Genomic DNA, 17,288 nt, shown 5'->3' with positions numbered 1-17,288 from the left:
GCAACACAGTAAGATTTCTAATTCTTATGAGACTGTCATCAGGACTGAAATGGGCCTATGGTAACATCTAATGAGTTTTTCACATGTGGCACTAAGGGTCACCAGTAGGGGATATCTAGATAAGGATGTTCTGGAGGAGCTCAGGAGTACAGCCTGAGCTGGAGACTTAATTATTTCCAAATTCCCTCATCCATGCATTTATTGATCATCTTTTTTGCCTGTTATGTTCATCTATCTGACCATTTATCCCTTCCTGCCTTCCCTCATTCCTTCCATCTATCCAGTTATTTGGTGACTTTTATATAAAAGATCTTTGTGTCCAAGTTTTAAGGCACCTTTGGACATTTGTGTGTATCAAATATATTCTCATGCATAATTTTAAGAAAAGTTTAGTGGCATCATATTTAAGTTTTGCTATTAGAATATAAAAATACATAGACTCCAAAGTCAAGTTTTGGCCTTTGTGTATTTTTTTCAGTAGTTGTGACATAAAAATGCAAATCAAGTAACTCTCTTCCATCTGGAACCTGTTCATGATAATATCCTAAGCCTGAAACTAGGCTTCGAAAAAAAAATTTTGGATCCACTGTCTGATTTAAAAGATCCGGAATATAGCTATTTTAAAATTTCTGTTTATGAATATCTGTTGATAGTCCACAAAAATTGTTTGATCTTGCACGTATATCCAACTTGTTGTGAGGAATAAGAAAATAAGAGTGGTTCAAGGCAGGAGCTGTTGGTAAATATCATAGTAGCCATGACAAAAATGTTCACTTAATCAGAACGTTAAACAAAAGGACATTGTTAAACAAAAGGACACATAATCAGAACATCCTATAAGAATTTTCACTTGTGAATATTGTAAAAGTCTTGAACCCTGTGGAACTATGTTTAAAGTATGAGTCATATTCAAAGAGCTTAACTGAGAAGTATAAAGAAACCATTGGATCAAGAAGTCAGAGGGATTACAATAAGGAACTGATTCATTATTGTAACTGGGAAATTTTGAATAATAGGTGGTTGTTTCTTTACTTTTAACTGTACTTTTACAATAGGATATTTCTAGCAGGATTAAATACAAGTTTAAGATTCCAAATGTGTGATATTGTATAAAGACTTTAAGATTGAATAGAAATAAAGATAATAAGGTTGTAGGAAGATAACATTTTATCAAAAGGAAAATGACAAAGTAGGATGATTTTCATTAACATATTTATGAATTTTTTTAATTTACAAAAAAAAAATGAGCATTTTCCAGTTTGGTGGTAGTACGCCGAGTTTATGTAGTGCCTCTTCTTGTTTTTACAAGTTGATATACTTAAAAGTAGAAAAACAAAATAGAATCTATATTACTTTTTTGTATCTGACAAAAAGGTTCTTGAAATTTTGCCAGTAATAAGGTTCTTGAAATTTTCTTTAGATGTCATTGCTTACTATTTGTTTTAAGCAACATTTAGTAATTTTTTTTTAGAATATTAGACTTATAATTGTTTTACCTCAGTTTCAAAATTTGTAGTTTTAAATCTAGTAATAGTTTTATTCTTTAATTATTACTATTTTAAACCTTTGTTATAAAATACTAGAAGATATAAGTAGGGTGCTGAATAATCATTCTATGTTCATCCATGTCTTGGGAACAGGGAACCTTCAAAAGATCCTGTCCCATGATCATCCTCCAGAGTATTCAGCTGATTTCTATGCTGCTTACATTAACATTCTTCTTGGAGTTTTCTACACTGTCTGCAGGGATTTGAAAGAGCTCAGACATCTGGTGAGTGAGCATTTTGCTTTAAAAAAATGTACACCTTGTAAGATTTTTTTCATGTAAAAATGGTCTATGATAAGTTGGAAGCTTAAAATTTATTCTGGAAATTTTGATTTGGCCCTTTGATGCTCATACACCATAAGACGGAAGAAATCTGTGGGTAAGTACAAATGTTTTGTTTTTTAAAAATTTTTATGGACTTATTTTTGTTACAGATGTTTCTCCTCATTGACATCCTCCTCCCAATACCCCCCACCCCATACCCAGCTATGTTGTCTGTGTCCATTGGTTATGTGTACATGCATATAAGTTCTGTAGTTTATCTTGTCCCTCCCTCCACCACCTGAGGGTTGTCAGTCTGTACCCCACTTCCACGTCTCTGTGACTACCCAATTCCTCAGACTGTTATGTTCATTATATTCCACAAATAAATGAGATCATGTGATATTTTTCTTTCTCTGCTTGGCTTATTTCATATGGATGATATTTTCCAGGTCCCTCCATGTCGTCTTAAAGGATAAGAGATCTTTCCTTCTTACAGCTGCAAGTACTCCATTGTGTATATGTACCACAGCTTTTTTTATCCACTTGTCTACTGATGGACATTTGGGCTGTTTCCAGATCTTAGCTATTGTAAATAGTGCTGTTATAAAAATGGGGGTACATATATTCTTTCTGATTGGTTTTTCAGGCTTCTTAGGGTATATTCCTAGAAATGGGATCACTGGATCAAATGGCAATTCAATTTTTAATTTTTTGAGGTAACCCCATAGTATTTTCCATAGTGGCTACACCACTCTGCATTCCCATCAGCAGTATACTAGAGTCCCCTTTTCTGCACACCCTCACCAACACTTGTTGTTTGATGATTTGTTGATGGTGGCCATTTTGACAGCTGTGAGGTGATACCTCATTGTTGTTTTAATTTGCATCTCTCTGATTAGTGATGTTGAGCATTTCTTCATATGTCTCTTGGCCATTTGTATGTCCTGTTTGGTGAGGTTTATATTTAGCTCCTCTGCACATTTTTTAATTGGGTTATTTGTCTTCCTTTTGTTGAGTTGTATGAGTACTCTAGATATTTTGGAAATTAACCCCTTATTTGATATATCATTGGCAGTTATGCTGTCCCATACAGTGGGTATCTTTTGCCGTGCAGAAGTTTGATATAGTCCCATGTGTTCATTTTTTCCTTTCTTTTCTGTTGCCTTAGGTGATGTATCAGTGAAAATTCTGCTGTGTATTCTACATTTTCTTCTAGGATTTTTATGGATTCATGAGTCACATTTAAGACTTTTATCCATTTTGAGTTTATTCTTGTGCATGGTGTAAGTTGATGGTCTAGTTTCACTTTTTTGCATGTATCTGTCCTATTTTCCCAACACCATTTATTATAGAGGTTGTCTTTACTCCAATGTATGCTCTTGCCTCCTTTGTCAAATATTAATTGAGCATAATGTCTCGGGTTCATTTCTGGGTTCTCTGTTCTGTTCCACTGGTCTATATGCCTGTTCTTGTGCCAGTGCCAGGCTGTTTTGATTACAGTAGCTTTGTAGTATAACCTGATATCTGGTATTGTGATCCAACATACTTTGTCCTTCTTTTTCCAGGTTGCTGTGGCTACTTGGGGTCTTTTTTGATTTCATATGAACTTTTGAAGTATTTGTTCTAGTTCTGTAAAATATGTCATTGGTATTTTGATGGGGATTGCACTGAATCTATAGATTGCTTTGGGTAATATGGACATTTTAATGATGTTAATTCTTCCAATCCATGAACAAGGTATGTACTTGCAGTTTTTTATATCTTCCTCTGTTTATTTTTTCAATGACCTGTAGTTTTCTGCGAATAGGTCCTTTATGTCTTTGGTTACATTTATTCCTAGGTATCTTAATTTTTTTGCTGCGATGGTAAACGGGATTGTTTTTTAGTTTCTCTTTCTGTGACTTCATCATTGGCATATAAGAAAGCCATCGAATTTTTTACTTTAATTTTGTATCCTGCTACTTTGCCAAATTCATTTATTAAGTCTAGTAGATTTTAATGGCTAAAACTTCCAGTACTATGTTAAATAAGAGTGGCGAAAGTGGGCATTCCTGTCTTGTTCCTGTTGTGAAGGGAAATGCTTTTAGTTTTTGCCCTTTGAGTATGATGTTGGCTGTAGATCTTTCATATATGACCTTTATTATGTCGAGATATGATCCCTCTATTCCCAGATTGCTGAGCGTATTTATCAGAAATGGGTCCTGGATTTTGTCAAATGCTTTTTCAGCATCTATTGATATGATCATGTGGTTTTTATTCTTCATTTTGTATGTGGTGTATCACATTTATTGATTTGCGAATATTGTACCAGCCTTGCATCCCTGGGATGAATTCCACTATGTCATGTTGAATAATTTTTTTTAATGTATTGCTGGATCCAATTTGCTAGTATTTTGTTCTGGATTTTGGCATCTGTGTTCATCAGGGATATTGGCCTGTAGTTTTCTTTCTTTGTAGTGTCTTTTTCTGGTTGTGGAATAAGAATCATGCTGGCCTCATAAAATGAGTTTGGAAGACTTCCTTCTTGAATTTTTTGAAATAGATTAAGGAAAATGGGTGTTAGTTCATCTTTGAATGTTTGATAAAACTCCCCTGTGAAGCCATCTGGGCCTGGGCTTTTGTTTGCTGGGAGAGTCTTGATTACCTATTTTATTTCCTTAGTTGTTATTAATCTGTTCAAGTTTTCTCTCTCTTTCTGGTCCAGTTTTGGGAGACTGTGTGTTTCTAGAAATTTGTCCATTTTGCTTAGATTGTCGAATTTGTTGCCTATTAATTGTTCATAGTATTTGTTAATGATCCTTTGTATTTCTGTGCTGTCAGTTGTTACTTCTCCTCTTTCATTTCTGATTTTGTGTGTTTGAGCTCTCTCTCTTTGTTTCTTGGTGAGTCTAGCTAACGGTCCATCAATCTTGTTTATGTTTTGGAAAAACCAGCTCCTTGTTTCATTGATCCTTTGAATTGTTTTTTTTGGTCTCTATGTCATTTATTTCTGCTCTGATCTTTACTATTTCCTTCCTTCTACTTCTCTGGGGTTTTCTTTTTGTTTGCTTTCAAGTTCTTTAAGTTGTGAGGTTAGATAGTCTATTAGAAATTTTTCTTGTTTCTTGAGGTAGGCCTGTAGTGCTATGAACTTCCCTCTCAGAACTGCTTTAGCTGCACCCCATTGATTTTGTGTTGTTGTGTCTTCATTTACACTGGTTTCCAGGAAATTTTTAATTTCTTCTTTGATCTCCTTGGTAACCCATTCATTGTTTAATAACATGCTCTTTAGCCTCCATGTGTTCAAATATCTTTGCATGTTCTTGTTGCAATTTATTTCTAGTTTCATGCCATTGTTATCTGAGAAAATGCTTGATATGATTTCAGTCTTCTTGAACTTGTAGAGACTTAGTTTGTGTCCTAACATGTGGTATGTCTTTAAGAATGTCCCATGTGCACTTGAGAATAATGTGAATTCTGTAGTTTTGGAGTGTAATTCTCTGTAGATATCTATTAAATCTATTTGGTCTAGTGTTTCATATAGAGCCTCCGTTTCTTGCACATTTTTTGTGTAGAGGATTTATCTAGTGATGTCAGTGGGGTGTTGAGATTATATTGCTGTAGATTTCTCCTTTGAAGTCCTCCAGAAGATTTTTAATTAATGTTGGTTCTCCTATATTGGGTGCATATATGTTTCCCTAGGTTATATCTTCTTTTTGGGTAGATCCTTTCAGTATTATGTAGTGGCCTTCTTTGTCTCTAGTTATGGCCTTAATTTTGAAATCTACTTTATCACATATGCATATTGGTACCCCAGCTTTTTTTTTGCTTTCTGTTTGCTTGGTAGATTTTTTCTATTCTTTCACTTTCTACTTTTGTGAGTCTTTTGTTGTGAGGTGGGTCTCTTGTTAACATATGGATGAGTCATTCTTTCTCATCCAATCAGCTAGCTACTCTGTATCTTTTTATCAGAGCATTCAATCCATTTACATTTAAGGTGATTCTTGATATGTACTTATTTATTCCTATTTTTTGTTTAGTGTGGTTATATTTTTCTTCCTATTTCTTCTAATTACAGAAGTCCTTTTAACATTTCTTGCAGTGCTGGTTTGGTGCTAATGTATTCCCTTAGCCTTTTTTTTTTGTCTGGGAAGCTCTTTATTTTGAATGATATCCTTGCTTTATAGAGTAGTCTTGGATTCAGATCCTTGTTTTTTCTTGACCTTGATTACTTCATGCCATTTACTTCTGGCCTATAGTGTCCCTGTTGAAAAGTCAGCTGATAGACTTATGGGGGTTCCTTTGTAATTAACTTGTTGCTTATCTCTTGCTGCCTTCAAGATTCTGTCTTTATCTCTAATTTTTGGCATTTCAATTACTATGTGTCTTGGTGTGGGCCTGTTTGGGTTCTTACATGGGGCTCTCTGTGCTTCTTGAACTTGAGTTCCTTCTTTCTTCACCAAATTAGGGAAATTTTCTGTCACTCTTTCTTCAAATATATTCTCTTACCTGTGCTCATTTTCTTCTTCTTCGGGGATTCCTATCATGTAAATATTATTATGTTTTTAATTGTCCCACAGTTCTCTTAAGCTGTCTTTTTGTTTTTTAATTGTTTTTCCCTTTTGGTTGATTTTTTTTTCTACCCTGTCTTTTAATTCACTGATCCAGTCCTCAGGTTCCTGTACTCTGCTATTTAGTCCTTCCAATGTGTTCTTTATTTCTGCTATGTCATTCTTCATTTTTTCTTGGTGGTTTTTAATTTTTAATTGGTTGATTTTCAATCTTTCTATGTCTTTACTCATGGTGTTGATGTCCTTACACAAGCTGTTGATCTTCCTCAAGGTCATTGCTCAGAATTCTAGCTCTGTTAACTTGCTTGACTGAATTTCATTTATCTCCTCTTTGGTGCAGGTTTCTTGTCCTTTTATTTGGCTTTTGTTTGTTTGTTTCACCATTTTGTCTATCTCAATTGGTTTTGGAGCCTGCCAAATTTTTCCTGTGGTTGTTGGTGTTCTACTGTTTGTGGTTCCGTCTGCTGGGTTTGGAAGAGCAAAGAAGGACCCATGTTAAACACCTCTGTCAAATCTTACTTTCCTGAGTAGAGTTGCAAGCCCCGGAATGGTTCAGTTATTCTCTAGTTTTTTGTCTGGGGGCTATTAGTAGTGGTTACTTGAAGAGCCCTGTGTTCTCAGTTGAATGAAAACCTCCCTTATGTGTTCAGCCCTGGGCGGTTTGCTCAGTGGTTAGAGCATTGGGCTGTGGTCCAGAGAGACCCGGGTTTGGTTCTTCTATGGGCATGTACCTCGGTTGCAGTTTGTCCCTGGCCCTGGTCGTGTTGTGCGGGTGGCAGCCACTCAGTGTTTCTCTTTCACATTCATGTTTCTCTCTCTCTCTTCCTCCCACTCTATCTGAAAGAAAACGAAAAGATATCCTAGGTTGAGAATTTTTTAAAAAGAAAAAAACCAAACTTCCCTCCTGTGTTCACAGTAAGGGGATTTCCTGAGGGTGGGTCAGATGCTGGTTGATAAGGAGCTTCAATTTGCATTTCAATGGCCCACCAGGTGGGGTTGAATCTCTGAGACAGGGGCCGCCCCTTTCCCCTGAGCCCTGGGAAGGAGTAAGGTGACCACTGTCCTGTGTGGCCACAACTCAGCCAAAGCTCTGAGTGCCCTCCAAATCCCAAGTGTCCTCTCACAGTTCCAGTCCAGTCCACCCTTCCTCTGCTGGAGCCCAAGGTGAGTGCCTATGGCTATTTTAGAGCTCTGTCCAGTCTCTGAGGGGTGGAGCGGGCTTGGGAGTTTAACCCAGATGTCATTGCTCACAGCTAAGACTGCTGCTGTCTGTGGACGCCCAGGCCCTGTCTTGCGCCTCCACAATCCTTCCAGAATCCATATAGTGTCCCTGGTTATATGGTCCTTGCAAACTGCTTTTCTGTTGCTTTTTCCCGAGGATTTGTCTTTATTTTTGTTGTAATTCCAGTTTGGTCCTGGGAGATGGTCTGTGTAGCTTCCATTCACTCCACTGCCATTTTGGAATCCCGGTTAGTACAAATTTTGACCTGATTAGAAAACTTTCATTTATCTTTAGTTAGGCCTTTTCACTTGTGTTTTCACGAGTGTTTTTCTCCTTTCTGTCTTTTCTTTTTTACTAATTGCAGGAATGTAGAACCCTGTTAAAATAAAAATGAGTAACAGAAAGGTATTAAAAACGGAAGCAATTTTACATCTCTTTGATAATTTTGTAAGAAAATATCTTTCAGGTTTTATGTATGTAGTGATAGTGGTCTCTAATCTAGATGAACTTGAGAATGATCTGAAGCTTTAATTACATCTTTTTCATTATTGACCTTGAGGTACTAATCTATATAAAATATTTTATAATTTACAGAAAAGATTACTTAAATATAATTTAAATACTGGAAGTAGCTGTTTATGTTTCACAGACAGTTTGGAAAATGATCGTATTTATTTTCTTTGACCATTTTACTTTTATTGTGGAGATGTGAAAAAGGAGGTAAGAATGTCTGGTTTCCCTTTTAGAAATCATTAATTAATACTTAAAAATCTTTTCTCCATGTAACAGAAAATAGTAACATATCTAAGGCTGGAAAATGGTTACTTTTAAAGTAACAGATTTTGTATCTCTTAGCACATTTTTTTTTTTTTGCTTTGCTCTGAAAAGTATTACTCAGAGGGATTCAGTGTGTATGTGAGACAGTATTAGAAGATGACCATCTAAAACTTGTATTTACATTTAATACCTTTCAGAAGTTTTAGATTTTTAGGCCTCTGTTGATTTAGATGTCAATTCAAGCATCTTCTGAGTAAGGAACAAACAAAAGACAAGCTGTTCTAATTCAAGTTCATGAGTAACATCCCTCCAGAATTTGAATGTTTTAGATCCCTGGTGCCTAAGGGAAATGATAGCGGAAGGGTTTAAAGAGAGGAGAGAAGTGTTCCTAGGTGGGATGGCATTGGGAGCAAATAATCATCCAGGGAAATAACGTAGTTACTGCTTCTTAGCACTGATGTCCTTGAATCTGGTGGGAATCTATGTTGGCAGCCATTTAAACCTAGATTATACAAGAAGGAAGATTAATTTAGGGCAACTATTTCTAGAATAAAAATATGAAAGGAGAAAAATATATTTAAATATGATATTTTACAAAGTCCTTTGGGTTTCACTGAGGAATGATTTTATTTAGGGGTAAGGTTATAGCTTTTTAGTTATTGTTACATCATATTCATAAACTTGAAGTTTGAAGTATGGTCTAAACCTTTATTACTGTTATTAATACTAATATATATAAAAATAGCCTTTAAGTTTTGGAGAAAAATTAACATAGTGTTCTTATTTTCTCCATATGTAGAACATAGGAGAATAAAGTTATATTTCCCTTTTCACTTTCAAATGGATAGTTTTTGTGTCAAAGTTTTCAAGTGCCATATTTCTTGAAAGTTTAATAAATCACCTGCCAAAAATTCCTTTCAGTCATCTATTCTGTGTGTGTGCTTTTAAATTTGCATGAGGAATTGATATGTAAGTAGTATTGTTATTATTTATAAATATGTTTTCTCATTGATTTTTTAGAGAGAGAGGAAGGGAGAGAGAGATAGAAACATCCATGTGAGAGAAATATTTTCTGCCTCCTGTGTGACCCCCACTGAGGATCGAGCCCACAACCTGACCGGAAATTGAAGTGGGAGCTCTCAGTCCCTGGGACTGAGCTTAATCCACTGAGCCACAATGGCCTAGCTAAGTATTATTTTTTTTGGAAGCTAGTTCTGTAAGTAGCACAAGACAAGAAAAATTAAAGTGCTAATTTGAATATTCATTTAGGTTTGTCTTCTCTGACATTCCATGTCCTTCCTAAAAATAGTAATTATAAATTTTTAAAAAGTTTGGTTGAAGAAGTTATTTTTATACTCATATAAATGCCAACCACAGAATAATTCATTTTCTAAATTTTAGTTTTGCATCATATTTTTAAAATATCAGTCACAAATTAAAATTATTGTATTTCAAACCTTTTACCCTCCGACATAATTTACTTAGAAACTACTCAGTAAAATGAATTACTTATCAAGAGCTTAGCAGTCTTTTAGAGTGCAATTCCAAGCTTCTGGTGCCTATTTGTTGTTGTCATTGATTTTTTTGGCTTTGTGGCTTGTGGTGGTCGCTAATGACAGTGACTCAGAAGAGGGTGCCAAATAATTGAGGTATATATGGTAGAATGAGCAGAGGACTTAATAGTAAAATATCTTAGCTCTGCTACTTACCAGCTGTGTCATGTTGGGTATGATACTTAATTTTCTGTATTTTAGTTTCCTTATTTCTGAAGTGGGACTGAGGATACATTAGATGATTTTTATTAATGTAAAATGGCATGCTCTGTATTAAAGTACGTATAAACAATATCTATAAAGATGTTAGGTGATATTACTGATAGTGCTATCATTTGAATAGTATTCTCCTTTTAAAATACAAATAATTTCTGAGAGGATCATTGATATTTGGTGAATTATTTTGTTAAAATAATATAGCTGCTTTTAATAGCCAGGACCCAGCATTTCCTGAGGAATAGAAGTTTTGATTTCAGTGTTGAACATGGGGCTAGGTAGATGGCCTCCTGACTATTGGAAGAGTGGGAGGAGAGTGGGTACTAGGCAGCAGGACAGTGAAGGAACTGGCACAGAGAAGCTACATAAAATCAGATAGACTTCTGATGCCTTACTCATAACTTAGCTCTCTCACATGCAACTGACCAACCCAAAGTAATCTTTGACTACTTCAAATGGTAGCATGACATTCTCAGCTCTCAAATTCTTTCATGTATATTTTGATGAGGAAGAGATTGTTTTGAAATAGTTGCAGCTCTGTCCTTTCAGCTACCAGTGGATTCATTAAGACAATATACATTAATGTGTTTCTGTACCTATTAGTTCTTTTTGCTTACTTACCATGTGATGGTTTGATAGGAAAAAAAAAATGGTCCCTGAGAACTAAAATGAAAAAGATTATAAAATTTTGTGAATAAAGAATCATGGTGTCTGGCTCCAAAGCATATGCTCACAAGCATTACACCATACTCCTTCTTAAATAACATCCAGCCTTGATTGAGTACTGACTGTGCTAGGCACTGTTAAACCTTTTTACCATTGTAAGTTCAGTTAATTACAACAACCCTATGAAGGAAGGTACTGTCATGAATCCTCATCTTCCTTTATCAGCTCTGTGATCTTGACCAAATTATACCTAAGCTGTTTGAACTTGAGTTTTTTCTAGTGTTAAGTAGATATAATACCTACCTCAAAGGAATTTTGTGAAGTAGAAAGAAAGGAACATGTGTAAAATGCCTGATAATCTGTTGGGAATCAGTTCATTTTAGCTAGCTTTCTTCTTCTACTGAGCAAACATTTATGAGCTTAAAAATAAATTGAGCACTGGCCAGTTTGGCTCAGCGGTTAGAACGTTGGCCCACGGTCCACAGTCGCAACTTCGATTCCAGCCTGGTCCCTGAGGCAACCAATCGATGTGTCTCTCTCACGTCGATGTTTCTCTCTCTTCCCCCCAACTCCCTGCACTCTATCTGAAGATAAATGGAAAAATACTTAGGGTGAGGATTTAATAATAAAAAAAAAATGAGATCTTACTGATTGCTTTGTGGACAGGATGACTTTTTTCACAGAGAAGAGCTCTTCTTTGGCTCAGGTACTTCAGGGAAAGGTAGAGTGTTCCGTTAGGAGAAATAATCAAGTTAGCTTTGTATTTCTTTTCTTTTTCCTTAGCTTTTTGATTAAAGTATACTATACATAAAGAAAAGCACAGAAACCATAAATACATATCCCAATGAATTACCACAAAACAAAACATTTTTGTAAACATAATCCAGGTCAAACAATAGAAAATTACCAGCATCTCAGGAGCCTACTTCATCTTCCTCCCAATTTCTGCCTATTTTTCCTCCTGAGGTAATTACTGTCCTTACTTCTAATATCAAAGATTAGTTTTGTTTATTTTTGAACTTTCTTTAAATGGAAACATATAGTATGTGTTCTTTTTTAAAAAATCTATCTACTTTTACTCAACATTTTATTTGTGATATTTATCCATGTTAAATGTAGCTGTGGTATATTCTGACAAGTCACATAGTCTTTAGAAATGAAAAAAGCAGAAAGTGGAATTTAAGAGAACTTTTCTAGTTAAGCCTTTACAGGGTGCCTTTATTTATGGCCTTGGGTAATTAAGAATTCTTTTTGTATCACAATCACATTCATTGGCACTGACATGTTAATAGTTTGCTCTAATTATTTTATTAGGTATGGTATTTACAAGATAACGAGAGTATTGGATGTTTTTAAAATTTATTTTAAAATTTTGGAAGCAATTTTAATTTACAGAAAAATTGCAAATACAGGAAAAAGAAGTTTATTTCTTTCCCCTCAAAACACTTGGGAGTAAATTTATGACCTGATGCCCCATCACCCCTGAATCTTTAGTGTGTAGTTTCCACAAAGACATTTTTCTACATAACCACAGTATAACCATTAAAATTAGAAAATTGATTTATTGCTACAATCTCATATTTAGACTCTATTCAAGATTGGCCATTTATTCCAATAATGTACTTCAGAGTAAAAGAATCTAGTTCAGAATAACTTGTTGAAGCTAGTTGTCATGGCTCTTGAACTTTCATCTGGAGCAGTTTTTCAGTCTTTGGCTTCTATCATCTAAAGACTTTTGAAGATGATAGGCTTGTTTTTTTGTGTGTAGAATCTCCCTGAAGTTCGATTTGTATAGTATTTCTTCATGATTAGATTTAGGTTATGTATCTGACAGAAATATCACAGAAATGATGCAGTGTTCTCATTGCATCCTGTCAGGTGTTACCAGATTTTATTTTTATCTCATTACTGATAATGTTCAGGTTGATCATTTGATTAAGGTGTTATTTTCCTTGTACTTCATATGTATGTTGTGGGGAGGTACTTTGAAACCTTGTAAATATCTTATTCCTTATCCGAATGTCAACTTATTATTATTTTTATCATTCTAGCTTCAGGATATTCTAAGACAGCAATATCAAGGTGGTTCTTCTCATCTAATCACATGAGTCCTTTAAAGAGGTGTTTTGCTTTTTGGGGAAAAAAGAGGAGCTGCCTCACCTTTTTGGCAATTGACAGTGCTTTTTCGGTCCTCTATTTGACAGGGAGAGTTGGTAAAGGGATGATAACTATTTTGGGAAGATAAGTAACTGCCCTTTGGAATAAAAAGTGAAACAGGAGGACAGAAATGCAAGTTTTCAGTCAGAGCTCCAGATCTGTATTAACTGGTACACTAATAGAATGTTCCCTTGGTCAGGCAGCCCATTGAAATTTATAAGGAGTTACTGACAGCTCTGAGCATAGGCAGGTATATTAAGACAGTATGGTCTTTGGACCTAGAAGGCCCAAAGAACTTTTCAGAATGCGTGAGGCAAAAAAATTGAAACCTAAATGATACTTGGCCTTTTTCATCCTTAAAGTTGGTTTTCTAACTGCATAGCTGAGTGAATAGAAAGCAGAAGCCTTTAAGAACCTAAATGTCCTTATGAAAAAATGCTCAATGTCACTAACCATCAGAGAGATGCAAATTACAATGACTATAAGTTATCACCTCACACCTGCCAGAATGGCTGCCGTCAACCAATCACCAAACAACAAGTGCTGGCGAGAGTGTGGAGAAAAGGGGACTCTAGTACACTGCTGATGGGAAAGCAGACTGGTGCAGCCACTATGGAAAACAGTATGGTGTTTCCTCAGAAAATTAAAAATTGATCTGCCATTTGACCCTGTGATTCCACTTCTAGGAATATATCCTAAGAAGCCTGAAACACCAATCAGAAAGAATATATGTACCCCTATGTTCATAGCAGCACTATTTACAATTGCTAAGATCTGGAAACAGCAGTAGATGAGTGGATAAAAAAACTGTGATACATATACACAATGGAATACTATGCAGCCATAAGAAATAGAGATCTCTGTGAAGTATGCCGTTGGTATTTTGATGGGGATTGCATTGAATCTATAGATTGCTTTGGTAATATGGACATTTTAATTATGTTAATTCTCCTAATCCATGAACAGGGTATGTGCTTCCTCTTTTTTATATCTTCCTCTATTTCTTTTTTCAATGACCTATAGTTTTCTGTGAATAGGTCCTTTATTTCTTTGGTTAAGTTTATTCCTAGGTATCTTAATTTTTTTTGCCTCAATGGTAAATGGGATTGTTTTCTTAGTTTCTATTTCTGTGAGTTCATCCTTGGTGTATAAGAATGCTATCGATTTCTTGACGTTAATTTTGTATCCTGCTACTTTGCGAAATTCATATATTAAGTCTAGTAAATTATTGATGGAGTCTTTGGGGTTTTCTACGTGTAGTATCATGTCATTTGCAAATAATGACAGTTTCACTTCCTCCTTTCCAATTTGGATCCCTTTTATTTTTTCTTCCTGTCTCATTGCTGTGGCTAAGACTTCCAGTACTATGTTAAATAACAGTGATGAAAGTGGGCATCCTTGCCTTGTTCCTATTCTTAAGGGAAATGGTTTTAGTTTTTTCCCATTGAGTATGATGTTGGCTGTAGGTCTTTCATATATGGCCTTTATTATGTCTAGATATGATCCCTCTATTCCCACATTGCTGAGCGTTTTTATCAGAAATGGATGCTGGATTTTGTCGAAGGCTTTTTTGGCATCTATTAATATGATCATGTGGTTTTTATTCTTCATTTTATTTATGTGGTATATCACGTTTATTGATTTGTGAATATTGTACCAGCCTTGCATCCCAGGGATGAATCCCGCTTCCTCATGGTGGATAATATTTTTGGTGTATTGCTGGAGCCGATTTGTTAGTATTTTGTTCAGGATTTTGGCATCTATGTTCATCAGGGATATTGGCCTGTAGTTTTCTTTCTTTGTACTGTCTTTTTCTGGTTTTGGGATTAGAATTATGCTGGCTTCATAAAACGAGTTTGGAAGTCTTTCTTCTTGAATTTTTTGAAATAGTTTGAGGAGAATGGGAGTTCTTCTTTGAATGTTCGGTAAAACTCCCCCGTGAAGCCATCCGGGTCTGGGCTTTTGTTTGCTGGGAGAGTCTTGATTACATCTTCAATTTCTTCTGTTGATATTGGTCTGGTCAAATTTTCTGTCTCTTTCTCCAGTTTTGGGAGACTATGTGTTTCTAGAAATTTGTCCATTTCACTTAAATTGTCGAATTTGTTGCCATATTATTGTTCATAGTAGTTGTTAATGATCTTTTGTATTTCTGTGGTGTCAGTTGTTACTTCTCCACTTTCATTTTTGATTTTGTGTATTCGGGTTGTCTCTCTTTGTTTCTTGGTGAGTCTAGTCTAGCTAAGGGTCCATGAACGGCATGCTTCACAGAATTAGAACAAGTACTTCAAAAGTTCATATGGAACCAAAAAAGACCTGAACTAGCCACAGCAATCTTGAAAAGGAAGAACAAAGTTAGAGGGATCACATTACCAGATTTCAGTTTATACTACAAAGCCACCGTAATCAAAACAGCCTGGTACTGGCACAAGAACATGCATATACCAGTGGAACAGAACAGAGAACCCAGAAATGGACCCAAGGCAATATGCTCAATTAATATTTGACAAAGGGGGCAAGAGCATACAGTGGAGTAAGGACAGCCTCCTTAATTAATGGTGCTGGGAAAATTGGACAGCTATATGCAGAAAAATGAAGCTAGACCATCAACTTATACCCTACACAAGAATAAACTCAAAATGGATAAAAGACTTAAATGGGACTCATGAATCCATAAAAATCCTAGAAGAAACTGTAGGCAACAAAATTTCAGAGATCATACGCAGCAGAATTTTTACTGATATATCACCTAAGGAAATAGAAACAAAGGAGAAAATGAACACATGGGACTACATCAAACTCAAAAGCTTCTGCACAGCGAATGATACAATCATCAAAACGGAAAGGCTACACACTGTATGGGAGAGCATAATTGCCAATGATATATCAGATAAGGGGTTAATTTCCAATACATATAGAGTGCTCATACAACTCTACAAAAGGAAGACAAAGAACCCAATTAAAAAATGGGCAGAGGAACTAAATAGACACCTCTCCAAACATGACACACAAATGGCTAAGACACATATGAAGAAATGCTCATCATCACTAATCATCAGAGAGATTCAAATTAATACAACAATGAGGTATCACCTCACACCTGTCAGAATGGCCGCCATCAACAAATCATCAAACAAGTGTTGGCGAGGGTGTGGAGAAAAGGGGACTCTAGTACACTGCTGATGGGAATGCAGACTGGTGCAGCCACTATGGAAAACAATATGGTGTTACCTCAAAAAATTAAAAATTGAACTTCCATTTGACCCAGTGATCCCACTTCTAGGTATATACCCTACGAAGCCTGAAACACCATTCAGAAAGAATATATGTACCTCCATGGTTGTAGCAGCACTATTTACAATAGGTAAGATCTGGAAACAGCCCAATTGTCCATCAGTGGACCTATGGATAAAAAAGCAGTGGTACATATACACAATGGAGTACTACGCAGCTGTAAGAAAGAAAGATCTCTTATCCTTGGAGACTACATGGACGGACCTGGAAAGTATCATCCTAAGTGAAACAAGCCAAACAGAGAAAGACAAGTATCATATGATCGCACTTATTTGTGGAATATAATGAACATAACAGTCTGAGGAATGGAGTAGTTTTAGAGACGTGGAAGTGGGGTACAGACTGACAATCCCCAGAAGAGGGGGTGGTGGGAGAGAGATAAACCACAGAACTTATATGCATGTATGCATGAACAGTGGACATGGACAACAAACTGGGGACAGAGCAGGGAGGGAGGGGAAGGGGGGAATCAGTGGGGGCAAAAGGAGAAACATCCGTAACAAAAACTAATTAATAAAAAATAAATTAATTAAAAAAAATTAAACTTTGTTTTAATCCAGGGAAAGAATTTTAAATAACCAATATATTAAAACATGATTACAATTATAAAGGTAAAGCAGGAATAAAAGTTTTGCTCAGTTCATATGAAACATATTGATCTTGATTCAATTATCAATTTCCAAATATTTAAAATTAAAGATTCTAAATTAATTTTCACTCATCTAACATAACAGAATGTTGTCTTGGTAAATTTGTATCTAAAATTTAAACAACTCTGGGTGACATCTGTAATACTGTCAACAGTAAAAAACAAAGCAAACATTATGAACATATTTTTGCTGAAAAAAATAGGCAAATTATTCATAATCAAAATATTTAATGCGAAGAGTGACATTTTTCAGTTTTGCTAATTTCTGGCTTAATGAAAGAAAGCTAGATTTCTAAAATAAAATAAAATTCAAACAACTCATTCCACAACAGAAAAGAAAAAAGAAATAAAGATCTCTTATCCTTTGAGATGACATGGAAGGACCTAGAGAGTATTA

General features: G+C 35.4%; 1 protein-coding gene across 4 annotated transcripts in view; it reads left to right on the top strand.

The window, feature by feature from the left end:
* Positions 1-17,288, top strand: part of ORC5 (origin recognition complex subunit 5) — a 119,485-nt gene that overhangs the window by 33,903 nt on the left and 68,294 nt on the right. For all 4 annotated transcript variants that reach the window (XM_036247346.1, XM_036247345.1, XM_036247347.1 and 1 more), the window contains exon 6: positions 1,641-1,771. In XM_036247346.1, the coding sequence (XP_036103239.1) occupies positions 1,641-1,771 (131 nt within the window). The remainder of the gene's footprint in view (positions 1-1,640; positions 1,772-17,288) is intronic.

The sequence above is a fragment of the Molossus molossus genome, unplaced genomic scaffold (assembly GCF_014108415.1).
Source record: "Molossus molossus isolate mMolMol1 unplaced genomic scaffold, mMolMol1.p scaffold_m16_p_7, whole genome shotgun sequence".
Classification (NCBI taxonomy): domain Eukaryota; kingdom Metazoa; phylum Chordata; class Mammalia; order Chiroptera; family Molossidae; genus Molossus; species Molossus molossus.
The sequence above is the reverse complement of the archived record's forward strand: the minus strand, read 5'-3'. Positions and strand labels throughout refer to the sequence as shown.